A 25,916-nucleotide genomic window follows, 5' to 3' on the forward strand; every position below is an offset into this window, starting at 1 on the left:
GATCCCCTTTAAAACCATCTTTAATTCTAGCTCACCTCTCCAAGTTATCTATTTTTAATTTTTATATTCAAATTAATGAATTAAAACCTGCATAAGTTTGAATGTGAATGGCCATTCAATTGCTACTCCGTATATAGAACTTGATGTAAATGCAAGGCGTGAAGATGGGCAGGCTGTACAATGTTTCGCCATTACTATGGACAAAGGATTAGGTATTCAAAATATTAAATCCTGCGTGGTACGTGTTGGTGTTATGATATATAGGTAGATTCAATGGCCCAATAACTTAATATTATTGCCTTATTAGCCTATTATTATTATTACTAGTATTTGTCCCGTACGATGCACGGAAAATATGTTATAAAAATATATACTATATGAGGTTATTCATATATAAAATTTTTGTTATTTAATAATTATTATGTGTGAATTCCTATGATAAAATTATGAACATAAACATATTCACAATTAAAATAATATTTAAGGTGGATGATTACTACAAATCTTAAACTATATTAAAAATTTAGTACATGGTATTTAATATTATAAATTTTTAAGAACTTAGTAAACTACAATAGTAATTGAATTACAATTTTAAAGTCACCACGGATCAAAATTTTTAGACCTTTGAGATTTCTAACTCTAGATGTAGCAACATACAATTGACCTTTAAAGACCAAAATCACAATCTTAGTTAGAACATTGATTTTTTTTCTTCCAAATACTATCGAATTAAGTGTGTAATCAATAAAAGATGAGAACTAATAATTCGAGAATATAATCTTAATGTTACTAAGCCTACTTCACGTCAATTAAGTTGGAGAGTGTTGTTGGATAGTATCTGATGAATCCACGAATAACGCATCTTTGTCTCCGTAGTCCTCAATATGCACATCAACAATCTTAAATATTAAGCCACATAGCTATGCTATATATTAATTTCAAACTTATAGACTTTGGGGTTGCATGCTTGCTTCTTAAAGTCATATGCTTGCATTTAATTTTCACATCTTAAAGCCCATTTAATTTTCACATCTTAAAGCCTATTTAATTTTCACAAGACTTTCACATCTAAAGTCATATGGTCTTGTGAAAATTAAATGCAACATTCAATTTTCACAAGACCATATTGCTTTATTGTATATAGGATTAGACAAATGGCAAATTATGCTATGGACCCATGTCCACCATGTGCAAAGTAGACACGCTGTATATTCATAATTTCTATATTGTACATTCATAATTTTTATAATGTAGATTCATAATTTCTAAACTGTAGATTCATAAAATTTATAATGTAGATTCACAATTTGTATACTGCACATTCATAATTTCTATACTGTAGATTCATAATTTCTGTAATGTAGATTCATAATTTCTAAACTGTATAGTTATCAAATTATGAATCTACAGTACAGAAATTATGAATGTGCAGTATAGAAATTATGAATATACATTATACATTTTATGAATCTACAGTATAAAAATTATGAATCTACATTATAGAAAATATGAATCTACAGTGCAAAATTTATGAATGTGTAGTATAGAAATTATGAATCTACAGTACAGAAATTATGAATGTGCAGTATAGAAATTATGAATCTACATTATAAATTTTATGAATCTACAATATAAAAATTATAAATCTACAGTATAGAAATTATGAATCTACAATATAAAACTTATGAATATACAGCGTATTCACCATACACATGGTGGACACGGGAGCAGGGCATAACGCTCCTAGACAAATATGCAAGATTGGGCGGGACCTTGGTAGTTGGTACTAGTGATCCACTATAGATGAAAGCAAATCAACAATAAGGGCACGCGTTATCTAGGCTGACGAGTCATGCGCAATTTAAAGAGGTAATGAGTGTAGGAGCAAGGCATGTAGAGGTTGTACTTAACCTCCATGTATATATAAGTACAAAATACAAAAATATTCACCTCAAAATAGATAGTTGAGTGGTAAAGCATGATACTTATAATAGGAAGTCACAAATTTGATTATTACCAACACTATCTCGGTCGAGTCCATCACACAAAATTTCATGTGTAATTTGCAAATTATTATACCTGAACAAGATGTACTCAATGCAAGCATAGGATAATTGCAAACATGCTTGGCCTAACCCTGGACAAGGGTAGGTTAGGCCTACCCACCCCCACCCCTTATGTGTGTGTGTATATATATATATATATATATATATATATATATATATATATATATATATATATATATGTATATATGAGTATAACTAAATAATATACACATATTTTAAATAAAACAAAGTAGTGTTGTTAGTAGGTTGCGAAGTTATTATTTCAATTAAAGGTAAGGGGTTAAGACCTGTTGTTAATAATTTCTCCCTACATTTTATAAGAGTATTTTATTATGAATATTTTAATCGATTGGCCCACTGGACAAAGGTAAGTTGAGCCCTTGACTAGGGCCTATGCTGGGAGGGGGTCCACCACACCCCAGCCCCATCCGGCCACTCCTTATGTATGTGTTACTCTACCTATCTTTTTCTTCAGAAAACTAATTAGCACTCGAAACTTGAAAGTAAATACAACTATTGCTCTTAGGACCATCGTAGCCATATATCGGCTTTAAATTTGTTCATCGTACTGAATTGTTATCAAACAATCATACTTACTACAACTTAATTTTTATGCACAATTATTACCTTGGTCTAGGTAGTTTAATATGGTTTTACATAATACTGGGGACCTATTCTCCTGTCATAAAATACTAGACCATAAAATTTTCTCTCCTATTATAACATTGTCATTCAAATCCCTCACTGTAAAAAGAAATTTGAAAAAAAAATTAAAACTTATGGACCATGCTTAAAAAAATAATAATAAATTATTGGACCATGCTTTTTGTTTATTGTTTGTTTTGTAATTAACACATCTGAACAACTTATTAAATCCTGTATTAAATGAAACGTAAATGATATCAGTTGTCAAACATCTAGTTTTTGCAAAATTAACTGCTGAATGGAGCTTATATTTAATGAGTTGATGGACCTATTTTTAGAGAAAAAGAATTATCAGAGAGGGGTCCTAGTACCGTCCTACCCTTCAAATTAAAATGGTCTGTGGACAGTTGACAGTCACCATTGGTTGGTGGTTGCATTTTATTTATGTCTTTTTTTTTTGTTTTTCCTTCCGTTTTTTTTTTTTTATTTATATTTAATTACAAGACATTCGGTCAAACAAAGCTAATCTAATTGAACCTCAAACAGACTCTATTTGAGAAATAACTGATTCTCTAAAAGTGTTATTGCATATAAATTGGTTAAAAAATTTTATCTCTCGTTTAAGTGACCGAAAGTCATTTGATATTTGCTTTATGTCTTCTGATTGATAATATTTAGTATAAGATTACATTGGGTCCAATAATAAACCAAATTAATAATTATTTGTTTATTTAGTCATTTCAAAACTATGTGAGGTAGTCGATTATTGATACTATTCGAGATCATTTTAATAAAAAATGGCGTTATTCGGTTAATCATATACATTCATATGGAAGTTAATAAATTTGCATACAAGATGGGGATTGGGGAGTAACCATGAGATATGATTATATGTTGGAGGAATGGTGAGTCACTTGGTATCCGCCCAATCAATTTTAAACTTTATTTTAAATGTTTTTTTATTGATTTCATGAGAAATAAAATGGTTGTAACTACTTTTTAGACTCTTTAATAAATGATAAATAATAATTTATCCACATTATTTAAGATGATTATGGATATATAGTTTTTTTTTAAAGAAAAAAAGTCTAAAAACAAAGATATATATATATATAACCAGATAAGTATAATATTGGTATTCTAACCAAATAAGTATAATATTCATTTCAGCAAGTGAGTATTTTCTTTCTATGAAAATCAAATAAAACGTACTATATATGTCTAATTATCTTTAAAGAAATGACTAAATTATTATTATTATTTATTAGAAAGTCTAAAAAGTAGCTACAACCATTTAAATCTTTCATACGAATTACTACTAAGTTACGTTGTAAAAAAAAAAGAAAAAAAAGGTACTTTTTCTGAATTCTGACTGCAAAGTCCTTGTATATGAATGGTTTGAAATGAAGGGTGGTCAGTGGAATAATTGAACCTAAGAATGGAAACAAAAAAAGTGATTACTAGCTGCTGCCTGCTGCAATGAATAAGTCAATCTACTTCCTCAAATTAACTCATCCAGTACTTAGTACCAACTGTAGGGAAATTAAATATGATAAAATAATAATAATAATAACACTCCGTAATAACAATACAGTTTCAGAATTCAGACCAATAAATTATTAGTTTGTCTGATAAACCAAAACTATAGTTTTGCACGGTGTGTCCGTGTCTCTTCGTACCCTTTTAATATGGTCTGCATGCATACACCTACTACCTCTGTGTGTGTATTTTTTAATTTTTTAAATCCAAGTTTTCATTTTTAGCCCTATTATATCATAAACTTCATGAATTCGCTCATATGTTCATGAAAAAATAAATTAAACCAATTTAACTTCGAGATTCAATTTTAATTAAGTTGTATATTTGAACACACGAGAAGTTCAACCCTAATTCTCAATGTTCATGACATGAATCAAACTCACCTCGTCATTAGAAGCAAGTGCTTCTCATCTGCTAGACTAGACAAAAAAAAAAAAAAAAAAAAACCTACCTCTTTGTGTGCTTGGATTTCCTCATTTTATTTTTATTTTTTAAATATGATATTAAAAAAAAAAGATTCAACGTAATTTTATTTCATGATTTAAACAAGGTTTTTAAAAAATGAAAATGCTAATTACCAATATTTTTACCACTCACGAATCAACATGGCAAAATATTAAGCATTAATTTTTATTTTTCAATTAAATTTTAACTTTACTAATATCTAGAATTGTGTCACCACGTCATGTAATGATTAATTGTGAGTAATAAAATTTATAGCATGATGGTTTTAAAAAGTGTTTGAATCGTGAATTTTGAGGTAATATATTTTAATGTGTTAATTTCTTAATATATAATTCAAAATTTCAAATGTTAAATGTATTCATAGTGACACTTGAATCAATATGTAGTTAGATGGATCGTTTTAAAATAATTCAATGTGATATATAATTTTGGAGAAAGGGATATGATGGGTGTAGAATACTAAGGGTATTTAAGTACTTGTGACAATAGATAAATTTTATTAACTTTATATAGAGAATGTCTCTTTTTGTCGTATTAATATGATAATTAAATTACAAGATGTTCGAGAATTATTATTGAGAGCAATTGGGAAAAGTAACAGTATTGCAAAGAGTGAAAATCTTGTAAATAATGTGTTAAGAGCGGGTCCTATTGTTAAGAATAATGAATTACTGTTTTCATTAACAGCATTTAACCACCTTCTATTTGTTAATTTTTATATCTTGTGTTATAAAATTTTTTAATTTAGAAATATGAATTTAGTGTATAGCTGACAATTATGTTTGGGCCATTAAATTGGACATAGATATCATAATCCTAATAAAATATTGTTTCGAGGAAAATGTTAAATATTTTTACTTGAACAATACTTGTTGTCACGCGTCACCGGTAAATTATTGTGTGGATCATGTTCTGAAACGGTATTGTTTTAATGTTAAAAAAAAAATCGTTGTTATGCACGCGTGTTATAATAATGAACATTTTGAAGTAAGATAATGTACTTTATGTGTTAGAATAATGTACTTTGTATGTGTTAGAATACTAAGAATTTTAGGTTAAGATAATATATTATATGAGTTAGAATACTATACTTTATATGTTAGAATAAATTAGAATAATGTACTTTATGTATTTTTGGCTATGTGAACCACGGTTGACGTAATAATGATTGCGCATCACCCGCGTAAACCATTTTATAGCAATAGTTATGGTGTGGAACCGTGTTCACCATGCCCATGGTGAACACATGATAGATCCATAATTTTTAAGTTGTAGATTCATAACATTTACTGTATATTCATAATTTCTATACTGTAGATTCATAATTTCTGTACTACGAAGACGAAATAATGCGATTGCGAAGAGAGAAACGTCGTTAACAACAAATGAAAAAACAAAATTATGAATCTACAACATAGAAATTATGGACTATTATGTATTCAGTATGCGTATGATGAACACATTTCCACAGCATAATTTGCGATTTTATAGGTAGTGGAGAAACTGTTATTGTTTGCACCTTAGGTGTGTGCAATATTGGCTTGGGTTCTTTGGGCTAAACGCTAGTGATGGGTCTAAGAATTCCAGGACAGAATCCATTCTATTGGGCCGTAATGTTATTTAGCCCACAGTCCATGTATGAAATTTTAAACTTCACTACAATAATCGATAAATTATACAAGTTCACATTGTAATTGCTGATAAATATTTATTTTTAATATATGTAAAATTTATTTTTAAATAATACACAATAAATGAACATACAATATATTAAGAATAACATATAATAATAATAATAATAATTATTATTAAATTATCATCGTTGATAAATGCGTAGTAAAAACTGTAAAATAGCACTAGAATACTAGATAACAACAATCATAACATGCACTTGTGCACATAGGAAGAAAGTGAAGAAACGCGAAAACTCACTCCAGTCCAAAGAGTAATTATAACCTTCCGAGAATCGGTTTCAAAAAAATAAAAAATAAAAAAATTCCGAGAATCAAAGGGTAAAATTGTCCAATAGAACCGACTGCTTATCGGATTATCCAATTTATCCTGAAGGCGCAAAGATTTAACGATCACGGCCCCTGTAGTCCTGACGTTCCTTTGAATCCTTTCATTCTCACTGCTTCGCGAGAGAGAGAGAGAGAGTTGAGAGGTCGAAGCGCCGGCGAAGATGTCGCACTTTGGAAGATCTGGTCCTCCAGACATTAGAGACACCTACTCTCTTCTAGTTCTCAACATCACTTTTCGTATTTGCCTCGTCCTTTTCTCCCAAACCCTAGCTCTCTCCTTTCTCGCTTGTTATTCCGATGGGAAACCAATTACTTCTTAATGCTTTTGGTTTGTTTTCTTCAGGTACCACCGCTGATGACTTGTATCCTCTCTTCGATAAGTATGGAAAAGTTGTTGATGTCTTCATCCCGAGAGATCGAAGGTATATACCTGTTTGCGTGTTACATATGGCTTTTGATTTTTTTTATTTTATGTGGATAAAATTCTATTCCTTGTTTCGGTATATTCACTTGAATTTGGAAGGGATTTCTGTAAATTTGCAAGTTATTTTATGTGCCAGGCTTGTATGTAACTCGCGTATGTTTCGACTTTTTATAGCATATTGAATGAATCCAATACCTGGGATTGAGAAATGCAAAGGCATCAAAATGTCTAGCTGGCATATAATCCTTGCTATGCACTATTCATGTTGATGATAAATTGAAAATCTTTATTGATGCCTATGTATTATTAATATATACTACAAAATATATTAATTTGTCTGCATTCGTATGTTAATCTAGTTTCTATGGACATATTATCGAATAAGTGGTATGTGTGAATTCACATATACTTGTCCTTAATAAGTTGAGCCTATTCATCATTTCATCAGGTACTCATAATGATAAAACCAGCTAGACCTAGTCATTTAATATGGAAAAAAATGTGTACATAGTGCGTCTAGAGGAGCAGGTTTATTGGTGCAATTTCTTTCTATATATACTGAAATATTTGATATTGCAGGACTGGAGACTCTAGGGGATTTGCATTTGTTAGGTACAAGTATCAGGATGAGGCTCAGAAGGCAGTTGAGAAGCTTGATGGTAACTATGAATACTTAAATTTTCAGATATTAGCAAAACTTACATCTTGATGTCATTTTGCAATTTATAGCTGTTCCTGGTTTATTATAATTGTTCTGTTTCTTGTTCTGATTAACTTCAGTGGTCTTTATATAGGAAAACTTGTTGACGGAAGAGAAATAATGGTACAATTTGCAAAATATGGACCAAATGCTGAAAAAATGTAAAGCTTTACTAATTCATTTCCCGTTAGTTTTTGCTGCTGCCTCAACTTTTTGTCTTTTTGAGCCATTTACATTTTGCATTGTGTCAGTGAGTGTCACTTAAAAGTCTTATTAAATATTAATTCAGTCTTCTTATTCCAGTCAAAAGGGAAGAATAATTGAGTCTGTGACCAAGACAAGGGGAAGGTCAAGGAGCCACAGTCCTAGATCAAGGTAATCATGTTCCAAAGAATGTTGATGTTGAGGATAATGTACTTTTTTGTAGCCATTGGGAAAATTGAATCTGGACTTAAGAATGTTGATGATATGGCGTACATTATTTCTTTCTTTAGATACTAGAGGAATCAATCTCAAGACCTCTTATAAAGAGTCTCACCCACTCTTGTCAAAAGGGAGGGCTTCAGTGCTTAAGCAATGAAGCAAATGTGAGTGACCCTGCATTTGTGCATTCCATTGCTTCAATGATGTAATGGAAAAGATACAAGTCCAGCAAAGCAACGAAAAGCAAACGCCTCAGCAATGGAGGCGCAAATGAAAGAAAAACTGCACTTTTATACATGGACCAAGTCAACATAGTCCTTTTTGTACATAGTTTCTTTCTTCAGATACTAGGGGAATCAATCTTGAGACCTCTTATAAAGAGTCTCACACACACTTGTCGAAAGTGAGCACTTTGTTGCTTAATCAATGAAGTGAACGCGAGTGACCCTGCATTGCGTTGCTTCAGTGAAGCTATGAAAAACATATAAGGAAAGCAAAGTGAGGAAAAGAAATCCCAATCAGATTGAAGTGCTCGAGGCACAAATAAAATAAAAACTGCACTTTTATACATAGACCAAGTCAACGTAGTCTTCGAAGTGAGAATCAGTCCTAAGAATGCCAACCCAGCCTCCATAACTTCCTCAAATCTCTATTTAGTGCTTGGCTTCATAGCTTCGTGCAATCTATTGGCTACTCTATAGCTTACGATGAGAATCAATCATTCTCTAAGAGGAATGTTACTTCACCTAAGAGAATTGACTCCATAACTTTTGGTGACTCCAATATCTTTTCCTTTATTCGCCCAGAAGAAGCATGGTGATTGTTGTGCTTTTCTTTCTCTTTCATCATTTTTTGCTTCTTCACTCTGTCCACTGTGTGTGGACAAAAAGAGAACCACAAAGAGTGGGCAGTGGGCAGTAGGCATTGTGGCTGCCCACACTCCAGGCAATGTTTTATTTTAATAAATAGATTAAACCTTAATTAATGCATTAAATATGCTTGATTAATAATTTAGTATGTATTTACTATGATGCTTGTGTTTAGATAAATAATGATGGCTGATGTGTAATGGAATATTAAGTTGATATGATTTTTTTAATTTTTTTAATTATGTTAACTGTAGAGTTTTGTACACTTGTCAAAAACAATGGTTTCTTCACTTAATGGAGATATACATCAATGATTAAGGATACACTATGCTTTATTATTATTATAAATGATGTCAACTACAGTAATTGTCTTAAAAATTGCATTATAAACCATTTATATATCAATTCTAGTTTATAAAATTTAGTTTTGCCACTTTGCATTGCTTTATATGCAAAAGCAACATTTTGCTTTGCACCTCAAAGTGACGCAAAGCCTCGTCACTGTGCTGTGCTTTTTTGCTTGAAAAACTTTAAGTCTTACACCTATGCCACTAGACTACAGAGTCTTGAGCATATTATTTCGTCAAGTACACTTCCAGTCAAACTTGTGCTAATATGAAGTTATTACAAGTTATATGGTATATTGTGAACTTCACTTAGTTCAGGTTGGTGATGTGAAATTTGTTAAGGTCTGTTTTTTCTGTTAAGTTTGAGCTTTTGTATTCTCTTTCAGAATATTCATTCTGGAAAAACTGAGCAGTGGTGTACAAAGTGTAAGCATACTTTGCTGCTTCTGTTATAGGTATAGAGATGATCATAGAGATAGAGATTATAGAAAGAGGAGCAGGAGTAGAAGTCGGGGTAGATCTGAGCATGATCGATACCGTGGCAGGGATAGAGATCGTCATCGGTACAGAAGCCGCAGTGGAAGCCCTGATTACCATAAAGATCGTGGTAGAGGTAGATATGATGATGAGAGGCGTAGCCGAAGTCGTTCCTATGGAAGGTAGTGTATTCTCCTGTTTGGAGTCCTGTCAACTGCAACCATATATTTCTGCATGCAGGATCTATGTGTTAGCTATTTTCTTTCTGATTCTTTGTTTAATGCTGAAGTGCCTCTCCTGCTCGGCGTAGCCCAAGTCCAACGAGGAGTCCATCTCCTCGCAGAACCCCTCAACCTAGGGATGGTAGCCCAAGTCCAAGGAGGAGTCCATCTCCTCGCAGAACCCCTCAATCTAGGGATGGCAGTCCAGATGGACGCAATGACAAAGTACGCTCTCCAACTCCAAGAAGTTTGTCACCCCGTGGCCGGGGGGCTGAGTCTCGAAGCCCGTCTCCACGTTCTGATGCTGATGTACATCCCAGAACCCTAGCTATGTTTGGTTCATAAAGTAGCAACAAATTCTACAAAATTATAATTTGGCTACTTCTATATTTGTAGGAGTGACAGCGAAGAAGCATTGATGAATTTCTCCATGGTGTTCCTATTTTAGCGTTGTTATCCTTGAAGGGGGCATTCGATGATGATATCGTCTGTTTAGTGCTTGGTAGAACAAATTTGCAGAAACTTATTTGTAAGGTTTATTTAACTCATGATGTGTGTGATTCATCCTAATACACTTTTCTGTTGGTAGTTATGGGTTGACACTAGTTTTGGCTATTGTTCCTGTTTTTTGCTCTTCTTATTTCTCAAGTGTAGATCTATCTTGTACTCATGAACAACTGCTTGCCTTCTATAGTTATGTGCGTGACGAGTGAATGTTGCTGAATTGCACGATTTTGCAACAGCTGTTGATGCTGTGTCTCCTGTGTGTACTTCGCTGTTGATTGTTAGTGTATGTGTTTGCTGGTGACAAACTCCCATTTGTTTCCAAATTTTCTGAACGGCAATGATTGGTAAGGTCCGTAAGGATAACTGTCTTACAATTTACTGAAGTCAAATTGAGGTTTTTAGCTTTTTGCTGACTTTGAGTTTTGACCCTCTGAAGGAGCCTTAGCGGTGTTCATCTGAAAGAGGGTGAAGTGCACTTTTAATTGTAGCAGTTGCAGTTGACTCACAAACCTGTGATATGCACTTATGCTGGTTCTATATAGCATTCCTTCTATAAGCTATATGACACCAAACCCCTAAGTTTGGACCTTAGCGCCGGTTCATGGTTGTATTTTCCTCACCTGATACTTGTTTCTAGGTTGCTAGCTTGTTTCTTGTGTTCCCCAAATTATTTTGTGTGCGTGTGCTGTAGGGATTCTAGTTAAGCTGATGATGGTTAAACTATGTTACAGCACGAGAGCATCGCTGTAGCTGTGATGTGCTAGCCGATGTCTATGTAGATCGATTGTAGCTGACTTGTGTGCCTTGCTGATAGCTATTCAATCTGATGCTGATTGCATTGCGGATAACTATGTAGATCAGTTTGATGAATGCTTTGGTAGATATGTCCTGCTGGATAATATGGGGTCTCTTTATCCAGTTCCTGATTGCTTCCTTCTTGCAGGAGTGCACTTATTTGGAATCCTTTTATCCCCAGTTGAGTTTTCTCCTGCTAAATAATGTGGTCTCTTTATCTTTTTTGCAATTTTGGTAGTTATGATTTAACTTAAGTATTTTCATGTTAGCATATCGGGGACTAAATTGATCAATTTTTATATTATAAAGACTAAATTAAATATTTTTACAACTTATAATTTGGATTAGAGTTAATACTCAAAATGGTCCCTCGACTATGCCATAATTACCAATTTGGTCCTCAACTACCATTCTTACCCAATTAAGTCCTCAACTATGTAACTTTTACTCAATTAAGTCCTCAACTATACAATTCTTACCCAATTTAGTCTTCTGTATTAATTTGATTGTTTGTTGACTGTCAAAAGTCGGGATAAAATTATAATTTTACAAGATTTCTCCTTCCTCTCCATTTAGCAGCGCCAAACCATGCAGCAATACACTCCGATCAGATTTCGATCGTCAAAAAATCGTTGGAAATCAAATTCATGGGCTATCCGATGCATAACCACTACTTCGATACTGACAGGTTTAGAACCCAACCGGAGCTTATTGCTACATGGTTTGGCGCTGCTAAATGAGGAGGAAGGAGAAAACTTGTAAAATTACAACTTTATTTCTACTTTTGACAGTCAACAAACAGTCAAATTGACAAAGGACTAAATTGGGTAAAAATTATATAGTTGAGGACTTAATTGGGTAAGAATGATAGTCGAGGACCAAATTGGTAATTACGACATAGTCGAGGGACTATTTTGGGTATTAACTCTTTGGATTATATTGCTAGATCAAAGAGAAAATTTTGCAGTTACTGAACCTTATGAAGTTGTGATTGCAATTTATTTGAAGTGTAAATTTCCGTGCATGACCGATTCGTAGGCCTTCAAATAATAATTACTTAATGCTTAATGGAAGTCAGTGAGTGAACTGGATGTGTCATCATATAACCAATTTCATCAATATTTGCATATAGGTTTAATATTATCGAGCTTATATTTACTGGTAAGAAAGTGGATATCCATGCATTCAGTCATGCACAGCCTCATGTTGGATGAGGTATTCTGAAATATTTGTATAGCTTTCTTAGAGTTGTGTTGTGAGGCTTTGATTAATTGTGGTCTGGAGAGTTATGGCTTGAGGTTTGGTCTCTGATTACAGCTCTGTTCAGTCTATTAGCTATATGATCTCTCTGGTTGTTAAAGTAGATGAGAATGAATCCAGGGTTGTTGCTTATTTTCTGATTGTATTCATACGCATAAAGTCGTGTTTACTGAGTCCTGGTTGTCATCAAGCATTTTTTATCTTTTTCTTTCTTCCTTTTCTTCGATTGTGACAAGTCGTTCTCATTTTTATGCCATTCCAAATTTCTTTACTTTGAATCGTGTTTACTGGTTCAAAATTTTAATTGGGTATTTGGGTGTAACGGTCTTTATAAAAGTTTCAGTCTCTAGACCAGTAGACCATGTGTTTTTTCTCTCTGCCTTTATTATGGGTTTAATGTGAAGGTATGACTTTTGTTTGGATTCTTGTCATATCCCTTCCAAAACGTCAAAGACTTCTATCTCTGCACATAACATTAAAATTTATTATATTCATATTAAATACTATTTTCTCTTCACAATTACAGAGTACTTTTAAAAATTAATATATTAATTACATTTAAATGTTAAAATACAAAAAATAGTTTTTAAAATTAAATAAATTATTTGTATTCCGATCGAATAAAAACAATATTCAAAAGAAAGTACAAAAATTTGAATAGTAACTTTAAATAAAAAAGTACCAAAACTATTTCTTTAAAATAATTCAATACATAAAAAATTGAAGAAAAAAGTTTTAACTTCTAATTTTTTTTTCTTACCTAAATCACAAATATATTTCATACTAATTAATTAATTTAAATAATTTTTGCCATTCATAACTTATTATAAAAATTTATAAAATAAGACATAATGAAATGATCACATCTTTTTTTTTTTTTTTTTTTTCCTTTATTTCAAATAGTTAAATTTTTAGATCTATTAAATTGATGGTTCATATTTGTTCATAAGTTCTCACCTGGGTCATGGTTTTAATGAGAATTCTTCCTCCCATGAGAACCTATGAAAACTTTTCTTCTCATGAGAACCTGCAAACTTATACGTAGTGTTCATTAGTTGAATGTGTATAAAATAGTATGAAAATAATTTGAGAGATCTATAAATTGATTGAAGGTCAATTACTTGGGCATTTATATTTTAGGCTCATTTTGATGTACAAGAGGTTCATTATATTTGTTGATTATAGCTTGACTATTTGGCATACCCCACCTCCTCTTACTTAAAAATTTGATATTTAGTGATCTATGTTCACTATTTGTATACATGAAATTCACTATTTGTGTAGTTTTGATACATCGTCTTCAGTTTTGTTTCTAGCATTAGTTTAAAATTACGGAGGTGGGAAATTTGGAGTTAAAAGGCAGAACCAAATTAAGACTTAAATTATATTATAATTATAATTTTATGCTAATTCTACCTACGGAATTAAGATTTAAAAATATAAATAATTCATTATTGCTAAATTATAATTAGGAAGTATAATTTTAAACTAATGCTACAAACAAAATTACGATTTAAGTATAAATTTAGCAATAATGTATTATTTGTTGCACGGAGGTGCGAAATTTGGAGTTCAAAATTTATACGTAAACTAATGCTAATTATAGCAACGGAATTAAGAATTAAGATTTAAATACAAATAATACATTATTGCTGAATTTATACTTAAACAGTAATTTTGTTTCTAGCAAAATTATATTCCGTAATTATAATTTTTTTAAATATTTTTAAATCTTAATTCCGTTGCTAGAATTAGCATAAAATTCTAATATAATTTAAGTCTTAAGTCTATGGCTCTGATTGGTAACATAATTAGCTTATTAACTAACTTTGGCTTATTTGATCATTATTAGCTGTTTGACTTGGTTAAATAATTAATATGAATGTTTGATTAATTAGCTTTTTGTTTTAAAATGCTAAAATTTAAAAAGTTTTTCAAAATAGTTTTTTTCGATCAGATTTTTGAGAAAGTCATTTTATATGTAATCAGCTATCAGCTAGTTTATCAAATATTTTTTTACAATCAGTTAATGTCATCAACTACCCACTAGCCCAATCAGTTAACAACTATTTACCAAACACTCCTATACCTAACATTAGCTTAACATTATAATTATAATATTTATAAATATTATTTGTTCTTTTTTTTTTTTTTTTTGAGTTGATTCTAATTTTCACATATAAATAATAATTTATTAGAAAAGAAAAGACATTTGAAATATTTATTGTCTTTATTTTTAACAATTCAAAATTTTATTTAATGATGATAAAGACTTCGTTGAGCGACAAAGTCTTCGTGGCCCACCACATAGTTGACTGTGGACTAAGTGACGCGACTCCGTTGGCGTTGAATGCACTCATTGGAGAGTGTTTGCTATAAGTTTAAAACACCGCGCGATGAGATCGGAACTCACAATTATTAGTGCTCATAGAGTTTTTAGAAAATAAAATAAAATAAAAAATAAAAAATATGGGTGATTTAGTAGTAGCAAGGCTTCTAGCTATACTTTCATTGCATTCCTTCCTTCTACTGCTATCTTCTAATGTAATTCCTGCTTCCAGTAATGAAGAAGCCAAAGGTCTTCTGAAATGGAAATCCACTTTTTACCAACAAAACAGCTCGTTGTATTCTTCATGGACTATTTCAGAAAATGGTGGCAGCCCATGCAACAACTGGCATGGAGTTATCTGCGTTGCTGGAAGTGTCCACAGGTTGAACCTTACTACTTCCAACATCAATGGTACACTCCAAAGCTTTCCATTTCATTCACTTCCAAATCTTCAATATTTTGAAATTAGTTTGAATGCGTTTTGGGGAAGCATACCACCCGCAATTGGCAATCTTTCCAAGCTTGTCTACCTTGATATGTCAGTTAATTATTTTACTGGCACAATCCCGCCTCAAATTGGCCTTTTAACCCGTCTCAAGACCCTCCATATGTTTGCAAACAACTTGGGTGGTCCAATCCCCGATGAAATTGGCAACTTGACATCTCTTACTGAGCTTGCTTTGCTTGGTAATTCTCTTAATGGCTCTATTCCTGCTTCAATAGGCAATTTGAAAAACTTGAATTCTTTGCAACTTTATATGAACTCTCTTTCTGGCCCCATTCCTCCCGAGCTGGGAAAACTCTCCAATCTCACTGTGCTTTACATAGACACAAACCAACTAACCGGTTCAATTCCCCCCGAGTTAGGAAACCTATCAAAATTAGAACAAATGTACATTTTTTCTAACAATTTGAGTGGTCATATTCCCCATGAACTAGGAAAGCTAAAGTCACTCTTATATCTCAGCTTATGGTCGAACAATCTTAGTGGTCATATCCCAGCTTCACTAGGTGGCCTAGAGAATTTGTTACTTCTTCACCTCTATGGTAACCAACTTAGTGGTTCAATACCTGAAGAGTTAGGGAATCTAAAGAGCATCACTGATCTTCAACTGAGTCAGAATATGCTCAGTGGTTCAATCCCTACCTCTATAGGGCGTTTGAGGAACTTAAAAATCTTGTTTCTTCGTGACAACAATCTTTCTGGTTCCATTCCTCCTGAACTTGGCGAACTGAAAAAGTTGACCGTACTGGAAATGGATGATAACCAATTCTCAGGCCATTTGCCCGACGGTATTTGCAAAGGGGGGGCACTTCAAAATTTCACGGTGAACAACAATAACCTCTCGGGGCCGATTCCACCCAGCTTAAGAGACTGCAAAAGCTTAAAGCGTGTCCGGTTTGATGGCAATATGTTCACCGGAAACCTCTCTGAATCTTTTGGCATATACCCTGATTTGCAGTTTATGTGGCTCAGTCAAAACCAGTTCCACGGTGAAATCTCCAAGAACTGGGGAATCTCCAAAAACTTGACAAACCTGCAAATGGCTGAAAACAATCTCACAGGTAGAATCCCTCCTGAGTTTGGAAATTTGACTCAACTAGGAATACTCAAACTTTCTTCAAATAACTTGGGTGGGGGGATCCCTGCAGAACTTGGGAGTCTATCATCTCTGCTTTCTTTATACTTGGGGGACAACAATCTTTCCGGTGAAATACCCGAAGAGTTAGCCTCTCTTAAGACATTGTATGTCCTTGATTTATCCAAGAACCAGTTTAGCGGGCCAATACCCAAATTCATAGGAGACTATCAGTCTATGTATGAATTGAACTTGAGCCACAACAACTTCAGCCAGCATTTACCAGTTGAGCTAAGTAAGCTATCACATCTTACAACGCTGGACCTGAGTAACAATTCTCTCAGTGGAGAGATCCCACCTTTGTTTAATAGTCTTAGTGATTTGGTGAATGTTGATTTATCCTATAATCAGCTGACAGGCCCTATTCCTGAAACCATGGGTTTCAAGAATGCCTCTCTGAAGGGAAACAAAGGTTTATGTGGAGATAATAAAGACCTTCCACCTTGCACAAAACCTCCAGAGGTGTCCTCTGTGGAGAAAAAGAAAAAGAGTGGCCACAAAAAACAGATTCTCAGCATTGTATTGCCTATAGTGGGAGCCCTGGTACTAGTTTCTGTGTTCGCAGTGGTTCTTTTCACTTGTGGGAAAGGAGATAGAGATCCAGATGAAGAGCAATCCAATTCGTTGAGAAGAGGCGATGGTGACAACAATGATGAAGACACTGATCTCTTCTCCATATCCTCATTCCATGGAAAGGCATTGTATTTGGACATCTTGAAAGCCACCAAGGAGTTCGACGAGATGTACCGCATTGGGGAAGGAGGGTTCGGGACTGTTTACAAGGCTAAAATCCCATCAGCCGAGATAGTAGCTGTAAAGAAGCTTCATTCATCAGCTGAGATCGCTGATCAGAAGGGCTTCTTCAATGAAATAAGAGCTCTGACAAAGATCAGGCACAGAAACATCGTCAAACTCCATGGCTTCTGCTCAAATGTGAGGCATGCATTCTTGGTTTACGAGTACCTTGAAATGGGTTCTTTGTCGAAGATGCTGAGCAGAGATGAGGACGCTAGGAAGCTGGACTGGATGACGAGGGTGAAGATCGTTAGAGGCATCGCTCAGGGCTTGTCTTATATGCACCATGATTGCTCGCCTCCAATTGTTCATCGAGACATATCGAGCAGCAACATTCTCCTTGACGCTGATTTCGAAGCTCGCATCTCGGATTTTGGCACTGCTAAATTACTCAGGCGAGACTCCTCTAATGTCAGCGCGCTTGCAGGCACCTGCGGATATATCGCACCAGGTAAGTTCTCCATTTCTCCCCCCTGCAAGATATCATTTGCAAATGTAAGGAAATTTTACTTGGAGCATGGTCTATTTAGCAGCATGAACCATGAAACATATCATTTTAATTACATTTCATTTTCATTTGACAATATTATTATGTTTTTTAATTTCATTTTCCTCCACACTAGTTTCATTATAGCAATACTAAAGTATCATTTTAATTCTACTATAGTTTCATTTTATAATATACATTATTGTTTGAGCTCTATTTTTTTGTTCATTTTCTTCCCACATTAGTTTAATTATAGTAATGTTGAAGTATTATTCTAATTGCACTTTAGGTCATTTAACAATATATGTTATTGTATGACTTTAGATTTTAGTTTCATTTTCCACACTCACTAGTTTCATTATATCAATACTAAAGTATCATTTTAATTATACTACAGTTTCATTTGATAATAATGTGTTTTGTTTTTAATTTCATTTTTCATACACCAGTTTCATTATAGTAACACTAAAATATCATTTTAATTCTACTACACTTTCCTCCTAGTCTACATAGCAATGTGTGGATCATAGTCCACTGTATAACAACTGTGCAAATATTGTGCCGTCTATAGGATGTTAATCATAGTCTGAACTGATGGGTCATCAGTCTAATAAGTCTGAAAAGTTTTTGGGTTAGAATACGAAAAGTTTGATCCAATAAAAAATCATTTTGATAAGGCGAAATCAACAATACCGATGACCCGAACAAGCTAAATAGAAATTTAGTGTGCTAGTTCGATAAGTTGAGTCACTTAAGGTTATTCTTTGTGAATATACAATAAATTTCTATTTACGCACATTTTTAGTAATTTTTATTAAATTTATTACTAATTACTATATTATATTATAAGTGTGTGTAAATAATTTATTGTTTTTAATTGGAATTTAGAAATTGAGGTTTAACTTATAAGTTTATATTTATTAGTGTAAATGCGCTAGTTTATTAAACTTGAAAGTTTCCCGTTTGAGATTTTAGGGTTAGGGTCTAGGATTTTAAACTTGACTAAAACAATTAATAAGTCTCTACAGCTCGATAGGACTAACCTAAAACTAAATAGGCTAGCCCGATTGACATCCTTAATTATTTATAAGATCTGATGATTGCATATTGTATGTAATCTTGCAGAATTTGCTTTCACTATGAAGGTGACTGAAAAATGCGATGTGTATAGTTTCGGAGTATTAACATTAGAAATCATTGTGGGAAAACATCCTGGTGACTACATCCATCGTCTCATATCTCCTTCCCCTGCAACCATCCAACTCCAGGAGTTGCTGGATCCACGGCTTCCACATCCTGAAAATGAAATAGTGGAGGAAGCTTTGGTTCTGATTGCTAAAATGGCCCGATCTTGTCTGCTTACAAATCCAAAAGCAAGGCCAACAATGCAGGTAATTGCTGAGATGTTGGCAATAGGACCACAATGAATCGTAGGTTTTGGCAAATTAAAACTTTCCAATTCTGCACTATAAGAATAAAGACATTTAGTGACAAATATTTTGTGACACTTCATAATTTAGTCACAAATAATACTATTTTTGTGACCATAAAATAATTCGACACTATTATGTTGTGTAATTGTGATAACTTTTTTTTTTGTCACATATAATATGGTACTTGTGACGAGTAAATATTTGTTATGAATAAGTTGTCACTATTACTAGAATAATAGCGTCGTAACATGCATTGTCACTAAATGTATGTTTATTTTGACGGCATTATAATTATGACGGGAACGAATGTAATTGTGACAAAATATAATGTTGACACAAAGTTTTATACCTTTTGTGACAAATAATTGTTGGTCACTCTTGTTGATAATATTCATGACAGCATTTTTGTCAATAAAAATACAATTGGTTGGTACCATTATAAATGAGAAACAATTGTGAGAAAAAATATTGGTGTCACTAATATTGTCATTTTTTTTTTGATGAAATTGTTACAAATATTTGTGACGCTCTATAATTCCGTAACAAAAATTACTAAATTGTGACAATAATTGTGTTGATTTTTTTTGTCACTAATTTATTATAATTGTGACGAGTAATTAGTTGATACAAACTTACAATTACTTTGTCAATATAATTAAATAGATGAATATTGTGTGAAGTTATGTTGTAATCAATGTTTTCCATTAAAACTCTGTTTGTCAGAGCTTATAACTTATTTAATTTTAGTCTACTATTAGCTATAAACTCTATTTGGTAATGTTCCCCCAAAATAAGCTAGTTGCTTAAAATAAGAGCTTACTTTGAAAAGAGTTTTAAAAATAAGCTAGTAGCTTCCTAATTTTTTTCCATCTTTATCCTTATTATTTTAAATAAATGACATCCTCTACCCTTCTCAATTAAAGTCCTTTTAGCCTTTTAAACTTTTTTTTTTTTTGGTGACAGATAAGTTCATTATCACTTATTTTATTAATTTGTTAGATCAATTTTTTTTGAAATAAAAATGTATATATTTAGTACCAACAATATAGTTCAAAAAGATTTATTAAAATAAATTATATATAATAAAAGTTGGTTAATTGGATCAATTAATCAAATTAGTTAAAGTATAATTGAATTTGGTTGATTAGGTAACAATTTCTCAAAATAAAAACTCAATTAGTTTGATTCAAAATTAATCAAATTAATTGAATTATTACTCCTAACCACATTAGCCTATTATTTGTACATTAAGAGTCATCCCCTTAGTACAATTTTCGTACAAGTTGTTTGTATCAAATATATAATATAAAAGATAGTAAACATAATAAAATATTGATTAATCTAAAAAATTTATTGAGACAAAATCAAAGTATTTGTTTGATTGATTAGGTAACAATTTCACCAACACAGTAATTATATTCAATTTTAAATTAATTAAATTATTAAACAAGGTTAGTCTTATTACTTATTGAAAAAGGATTTTAATTGTATCAACTAATTACTCGTCACAATTATAATAAATTAGTGACAAAAAAAATCAACACAACTATTCTCACAATTTAGTAATTTTTGTTACGGAATTATAGAGCGTCACAAATATTTGTAACAATTTCATCACAAAAAATGACAATATTAGTCACACCAATATTTTTTCTCACAATTGTTTCTCATTTATAATGATACTAACCAATTGTATTTTTATTGACAAAAATGTTGTCACGAATATATCAACAAGAGTGATCAACAACTATTTGTCACAAAAAGTATAAAACTTTGTGTCAACATTATATTTTGCCACAATTTACATTCGTTCCCGCCATAATTATAATGCCGCCAAAATAAACATACATTTAGTGGCAATGCATGTTATGACACTATTATTCTAGTAATAGTGACAACTTATTCGTAACAAATATTTACTCGTCACAATTACAATATTATCTGTGACAAAAAAAAAAGTTATCACAATAATTACACCCCACAATAGTGTTGAATTATTTTTTTGGTCACAAAAATGATATTATTTGTGACTAAATTACGAAGTGTCACAAAAGATTTGTTACTAAATGTCTTTATTCTTGCAGTGAATATTGTTGATCTACCAAATTAGATGAATAATCATATCATTATTCACTTTTTACTTTGAACTTGTTCTCACATCCATATATATATATATATATATATATATATATATATATATATATATAAAAGATTAGGATCAAGTGCAAAAGCAACTTCCGGTGTGAAAATGCATATAATCATGATCAATGACTCTTTTAAAAGAAATTCTATACGAAATGTGTACTTGAAAGTTCAAACCATGCACTTGAAGGCACAAACATGTGCATCTGAAGACTAAAATTCTACACTCAAGGCACAAAAATATGCAATCGAAGCGACCTATGGTACCAAAAGTGGAAGTTATTCAACTTAAGTGTTATTGAAACAATTACCCATACAAATTATTTGTAAACCTCACAAATTTTCTTTATAAAGTTAGTTATACGTTGTTGAAAAAATGCAAAAGATATAAAATATTGACCCAAAATTGTCCACTTGAAGAAAAAATATATGCACTTGAAAGCAAAAATTCTGCACTCAAAGACAAATAGATATACAATTGATGTAATTTATAATACGAAAAGGGAAGTTATATATTCAACTTAAGAGTTATTATTATGAGTTCGTGACCTTTTTACAAAAAAAATATTGCGAATTCTTAACATTCCGAGACCCCCTTATACAAGAATCGTGAATTCTCTTTTCGGTCACGAATAAATGTTTTTGTATTAGTATGGTTTTACACTTTCAAAGTGTGATTCACACATGGTTCTCAAATAGCGGGAATGTTTACTTGGACTCAACAGGAGATGTGACACCACAAGAAGGCAAAAGTTAGGAAAATGAAAGATATAATTGATCAAATATAATTCTCATTTAATCGCGAATATATGTTAAATGACTTACATGTTCTTAAATATTTGTATATTAATATTGATATTCATATAACAAAGTCAAATTCATATATCTCATTTTTAACTATATATTATTAATAGAATTCAAACCATATACCTTACAATAGTTAGCAAAATTGATGAGTCCTTCTTACGTAGATTCAATAACAGAGACTAACTGAGAGGTTGCTTGGATAGTAGCTTAATTCACAATTTATTTCCATCAACAATATTTAAATAGAGATTTTAGAGGTTTTGAATTACTATGCAGTAAATTGAAAAATGTAATGTATTAAAAAAGAAAAACAAAACTATAAATTTACCCAACACAATCAACTTTGTAATGATTATGAATTATGATGTTTGTTCAAAGGTATCCCCACGCTTTAATTTGTCATCGGTGCATGCACCATTGCAACACGATTTTTCTCACCTCCAATATCATTAAAAATATTCAGTCATTTCTATTAAATATAAAAAAGGTTAATTACGTAATTTAATAAAAACTTGGTTAAAAATACTAACTAATTTTCACCGACAGCAGTAAACAGTCAACTCCGAAAAATAAAACTAAATAAAATAAAATATACAATTATGGTGTTTGTAAAAAAAGTAAGAGGACAGTTGTCTATAAAATCCGATAAATTTTTATCTTTTTGAGATCAGAATTCTTGGATCTGACGAAGGTGGGGACACTATCATTAATATTAATTGATTATTTCTTAAATTGGCATAATTATAGGCGTTCACACTGCCGTCCCTGATTTTCTGGACGTACCACGTAGCGTTGAATGAATAATTTTAAAGACTATTACCTACTTCTTACCAAAACTAAATTATTTGTTCGATCAAATTTTACAATTATACCAAATACAATAAAAGTTAACATTAAAAATTAAAAAATGTAGGGTATAATTGGACCACACCTCAATCAAGAATGTTTCTTAACAATTATTTTTATTTTTTAATAAATTTTTTAAGCTTAAAAAGGCAACGGAGTTGGCGGATCACACTACTCTGCCTCCAGTCTCCACATCTACTATCGTTTTCGTGACGCGGCAATCAATCAGCGGCGATGTCAACTCTCAGTATTCCGGCATGTGTCCCTCCGGTTTCCGACGACTGTGAACAACTCCGTACTGCCTTCAAAGGTCCTCCTCTCTTCCGATCATTTCTCCATCGCCGTCGTGTTTTTGTTTTTTATCTGTACTGCTTTGATCTAGTAAGCGTATGCTTGCATGGATGGTGGATTTCATCTCTAGTTGTTTTGATCTTTGAACCTTCTAAGTATACTTGTTTTTTACTTTGTTGACTATATGATCTTGTTGATGTGTACTAAGTGCATATTCTCTGAAAAGTTTTCGGCATATACTTACAGTTTTTTTTTTTTTTTGGATCATGGCGTTCATTTGGTTTTTTGCTTTTTGGAGCTTATTTCTGCAGGATGATTGTGATAAGTACTTAGCAAACTTGATCCATGAAAATCTTCTTTCTGATTAACTCTGATCTAGTTTCCTGATCAACAGAATCTCTCGATTTCCCGTATATTCGTGTGATTTTCATCTCTTTCTGGAATTACTGTTGAAAATTGATGACTTATTCTAATGCTCAGGAAAACTTTAGTATCGCAAGTAGGCAAATTGGAAATAAGCATACCAATTACCACATATGTAGTAGATACGTGCTTCCCTGCAAGCCTCCACTGTAGTGCGATATCACTAGCTTTCAGATTGATTTAGTTTGATCTTTGATTTTTTGGATCCTTCTTCTTTTTAGATTTGAAATTTGCAAACTACCTGCGTTTGTTGTTCTTTGTTCTTTGGATATTACAGGATTATTGATTATTGATTCTCTTGTCTTGATGGAATTCACTATTTGTTTCAGGATGGGGGACAAATGAGAAGTTGATCATATCAATTTTGGCTCATAGAAATGCTGCTCAGCGCAAGTCGATTCGTCAGGCTTATGCTGACACCTATGGTGAAGACATCCTCAAGGAGTTAGATAGGGAACTCTCACATGATTTTGAGGTTTGAGAACAAGGATTGAAATGTTGAATGTGGTTCCTGCAAAATGACTTCACAAGAGACCTATTGATTTCTTTTCTTAAATTATGACAGAAAATTGTATTGCTCTGGACACTGGACCCTCCAGAACGTGATGCATTTTTGGCCAATGAAGCAACTAAGAAGTGGACAGCAAGCAATCAAGTGCTTGTGGAGATTGCCTGCACAAGGTCACCTAAGGAATTGATTGTTGTCAGAGAAGCTTATCATGCTCGTTATAAGAAATCCCTTGAAGAGGATGTTGCACAGCACACAACTGGGGACTTCCGCAAGGTATAACAATACTGATATTCCTTATTACCTCTTTTCTTGAAATGCATGCTTGAACCTGAGTTTATAAACGATGTTGCTTCTTGTACTTTTGCCTAGTAAAAGAGTAACCATTTATGTGGACAGTGGACAGTCTGTATATATATGTATATGTGACCTTAACCAAGTGAGAATATGGACTTCTCTCAAGTCACTGGTATTAGATTATTGACATTCCACATTTACTCATTTTCCAGCTTTTGGTACTTCTGGTGACCTCATATCGCTACGGGGGTGATGAGGTGAACATGACTCTTGCTAAGCGTGAGGCTAAAATCCTGCATGAGAAGATCTCAGACAAGTGCTATGCTGATGATGATGTGATTAGAATTCTGGCCACAAGGAGCAAATCCCAGATCAATGCAACCTTGAATCACTATAGAGATGAATATGGACAAGATATTCTCAAGGTACAGACCTCATCGCTGCTCTATGTTGTTTGCAGTTCAATTTACTCTACTGTTATGAATTCATCTGGTATTTGTAGGATTTGGAAGCTGATGAAAAGGATGAATTCCCTGCAATACTAAGAGCTACTATCCAGTCTCTTCTCTACCCTGAGAAGTACTTTGTTGAGGTACTTCGCGGTGCAATCAACAAGAGGGGCACAGACGAAAGCGACCTGACAAGAGTTGTTGCAACGAGAGCTGAGGTTGATTTGAAGGTCATAGCTGAGGAGTTCCAGAAAGTGAATAGCATCCCTCTAGACCGGGCCATTGCCAAAGACACCCATGGTGACTATGAAGACATGCTCTTGGCTTTGCTTGGCCATGGCGACATTTGAAGATGAGATAAACCATATCGATACATAATAATGAGAGACTCAGAGTTATCTGCTATAGGGCTTTTAAAGAATTCTACTTTGTGATCTCCATGTTACTTTTGTGTGTTTTAAATGTTGTTTTATCTTTCAAGGATTTGCATACCCTTGTTGCAGCGAGAACTTGGATTTACCTGTAATATCGTGTTATTATTACAGAATTGATTGTCTTTTCCTGGTCTCCACTTTCCAAACTCCACAATCCTTTGAACCACTTTTTAATGCATTGAAGGCTAATATTTTAAGCTCCAATTTAGATTATGTACATATAGTGAACGGTGTACATGAGTCATTTCAATCAAATTGGTCAAACAATTGATT

The 25,916-nt window shown here is 32.6% G+C and overlaps 3 protein-coding genes across 10 annotated transcripts; all 3 read left to right on the top strand.

Annotated features, from left to right (window-relative positions):
- The first annotated feature begins 6,799 nt into the window (after positions 1–6,799).
- On the top strand, positions 6,800–10,954 carry LOC109170104 (serine/arginine-rich splicing factor SC35-like). Of its 2 annotated transcripts, XM_019319063.1 has the most exons (8): positions 6,802–6,976; positions 7,083–7,161; positions 7,743–7,822; positions 7,958–8,024; positions 8,167–8,238; positions 9,958–10,161; positions 10,269–10,509; positions 10,597–10,954. In XM_019319063.1, exons 1-8 carry the CDS (start codon positions 6,901–6,903, stop codon positions 10,600–10,602), a joined length of 825 nt encoding a protein of 274 aa, XP_019174608.1. In that variant the 5' UTR covers positions 6,802–6,900; the 3' UTR covers positions 10,603–10,954. The 2 variants fall into 2 exon arrangements, with proteins under 2 accessions (XP_019174610.1, XP_019174608.1); XM_019319065.1 differs by lacking the exons at positions 7,958–8,024; positions 8,167–8,238 and having other exon boundaries at positions 6,800–6,976.
- On the top strand, positions 10,706–19,443 carry LOC109170099 (MDIS1-interacting receptor like kinase 2-like). 7 transcript variants are annotated; one of them, XM_019319056.1, is made up of 5 exons: positions 10,966–11,056; positions 11,144–11,344; positions 11,439–11,682; positions 15,324–17,977; positions 19,139–19,443. In XM_019319056.1, the coding sequence occupies exons 3-5, from the start codon at positions 11,573–11,575 to the stop codon at positions 19,438–19,440; spliced, it is 3,066 nt and encodes a 1,021-aa protein (XP_019174601.1). In that variant the 5' UTR covers positions 10,966–11,056; positions 11,144–11,344; positions 11,439–11,572; the 3' UTR covers positions 19,441–19,443. The 7 variants fall into 7 exon arrangements, with proteins under 7 accessions (XP_019174603.1, XP_019174602.1, XP_019174598.1 ...); XM_019319058.1 differs by lacking the exons at positions 10,966–11,056; positions 11,144–11,344 and adding an exon at positions 10,706–10,729; XM_019319057.1 differs by lacking the exon at positions 11,144–11,344 and having other exon boundaries at positions 10,959–11,051.
- A 3,908-nt stretch (positions 19,444–23,351) lies between these two features.
- LOC109170102 (annexin D1) lies at positions 23,352–25,780 on the top strand. The gene is made up of 5 exons (XM_019319061.1): positions 23,352–23,551; positions 24,285–24,430; positions 24,521–24,739; positions 24,973–25,185; positions 25,263–25,780. The coding sequence occupies exons 1-5, from the start codon at positions 23,476–23,478 to the stop codon at positions 25,557–25,559; spliced, it is 951 nt and encodes a 316-aa protein (XP_019174606.1). The 5' UTR covers positions 23,352–23,475; the 3' UTR covers positions 25,560–25,780.
- Positions 25,781–25,916: the final 136 nt, after the last annotated feature.

Source organism: Ipomoea nil, unplaced genomic scaffold (genome assembly GCF_001879475.1).
Source record: "Ipomoea nil cultivar Tokyo-kokei standard unplaced genomic scaffold, Asagao_1.1 scaffold3321, whole genome shotgun sequence".
In the NCBI taxonomy this organism is placed as follows: domain Eukaryota; kingdom Viridiplantae; phylum Streptophyta; class Magnoliopsida; order Solanales; family Convolvulaceae; genus Ipomoea; species Ipomoea nil.

Excerpts from the sequence above, each read along its gene's own strand:
- LOC109170099 (XM_019319053.1), top strand. The coding sequence starts at position 10,993 with ATGTGTTTGCTGGTGACAAACTCCCATTTGTTTCCAAATTTTCTGAAC. Across the intron at positions 11,052-11,568 it reads TTTCTGAACGGCAATGATTG|TTTGATGAATGCTTTGGTAG; the intron begins GTAAGGTCCGTA and ends TATGTAGATCAG. Across the intron at positions 11,683-15,323 it reads TTGGAATCCTTTTATCCCCA|TAATGAAGAAGCCAAAGGTC; the intron begins GTTGAGTTTTCT and ends TCCTGCTTCCAG.
- LOC109170104 (XM_019319063.1), top strand. The coding sequence starts at position 6,901 with ATGTCGCACTTTGGAAGATCTGGTCCTCCAGACATTAGAGACACCTAC. Across the intron at positions 6,977-7,082 it reads AGTTCTCAACATCACTTTTC|GTACCACCGCTGATGACTTG; the intron begins GTATTTGCCTCG and ends TGTTTTCTTCAG. Across the intron at positions 7,162-7,742 it reads TTCATCCCGAGAGATCGAAG|GACTGGAGACTCTAGGGGAT; the intron begins GTATATACCTGT and ends TTGATATTGCAG.
- LOC109170102 (XM_019319061.1), top strand. The coding sequence starts at position 23,476 with ATGTCAACTCTCAGTATTCCGGCATGTGTCCCTCCGGTTTCCGACGAC. Across the intron at positions 24,431-24,520 it reads AACTCTCACATGATTTTGAG|AAAATTGTATTGCTCTGGAC; the intron begins GTTTGAGAACAA and ends AAATTATGACAG. Across the intron at positions 25,186-25,262 it reads ATGGACAAGATATTCTCAAG|GATTTGGAAGCTGATGAAAA; the intron begins GTACAGACCTCA and ends TGGTATTTGTAG.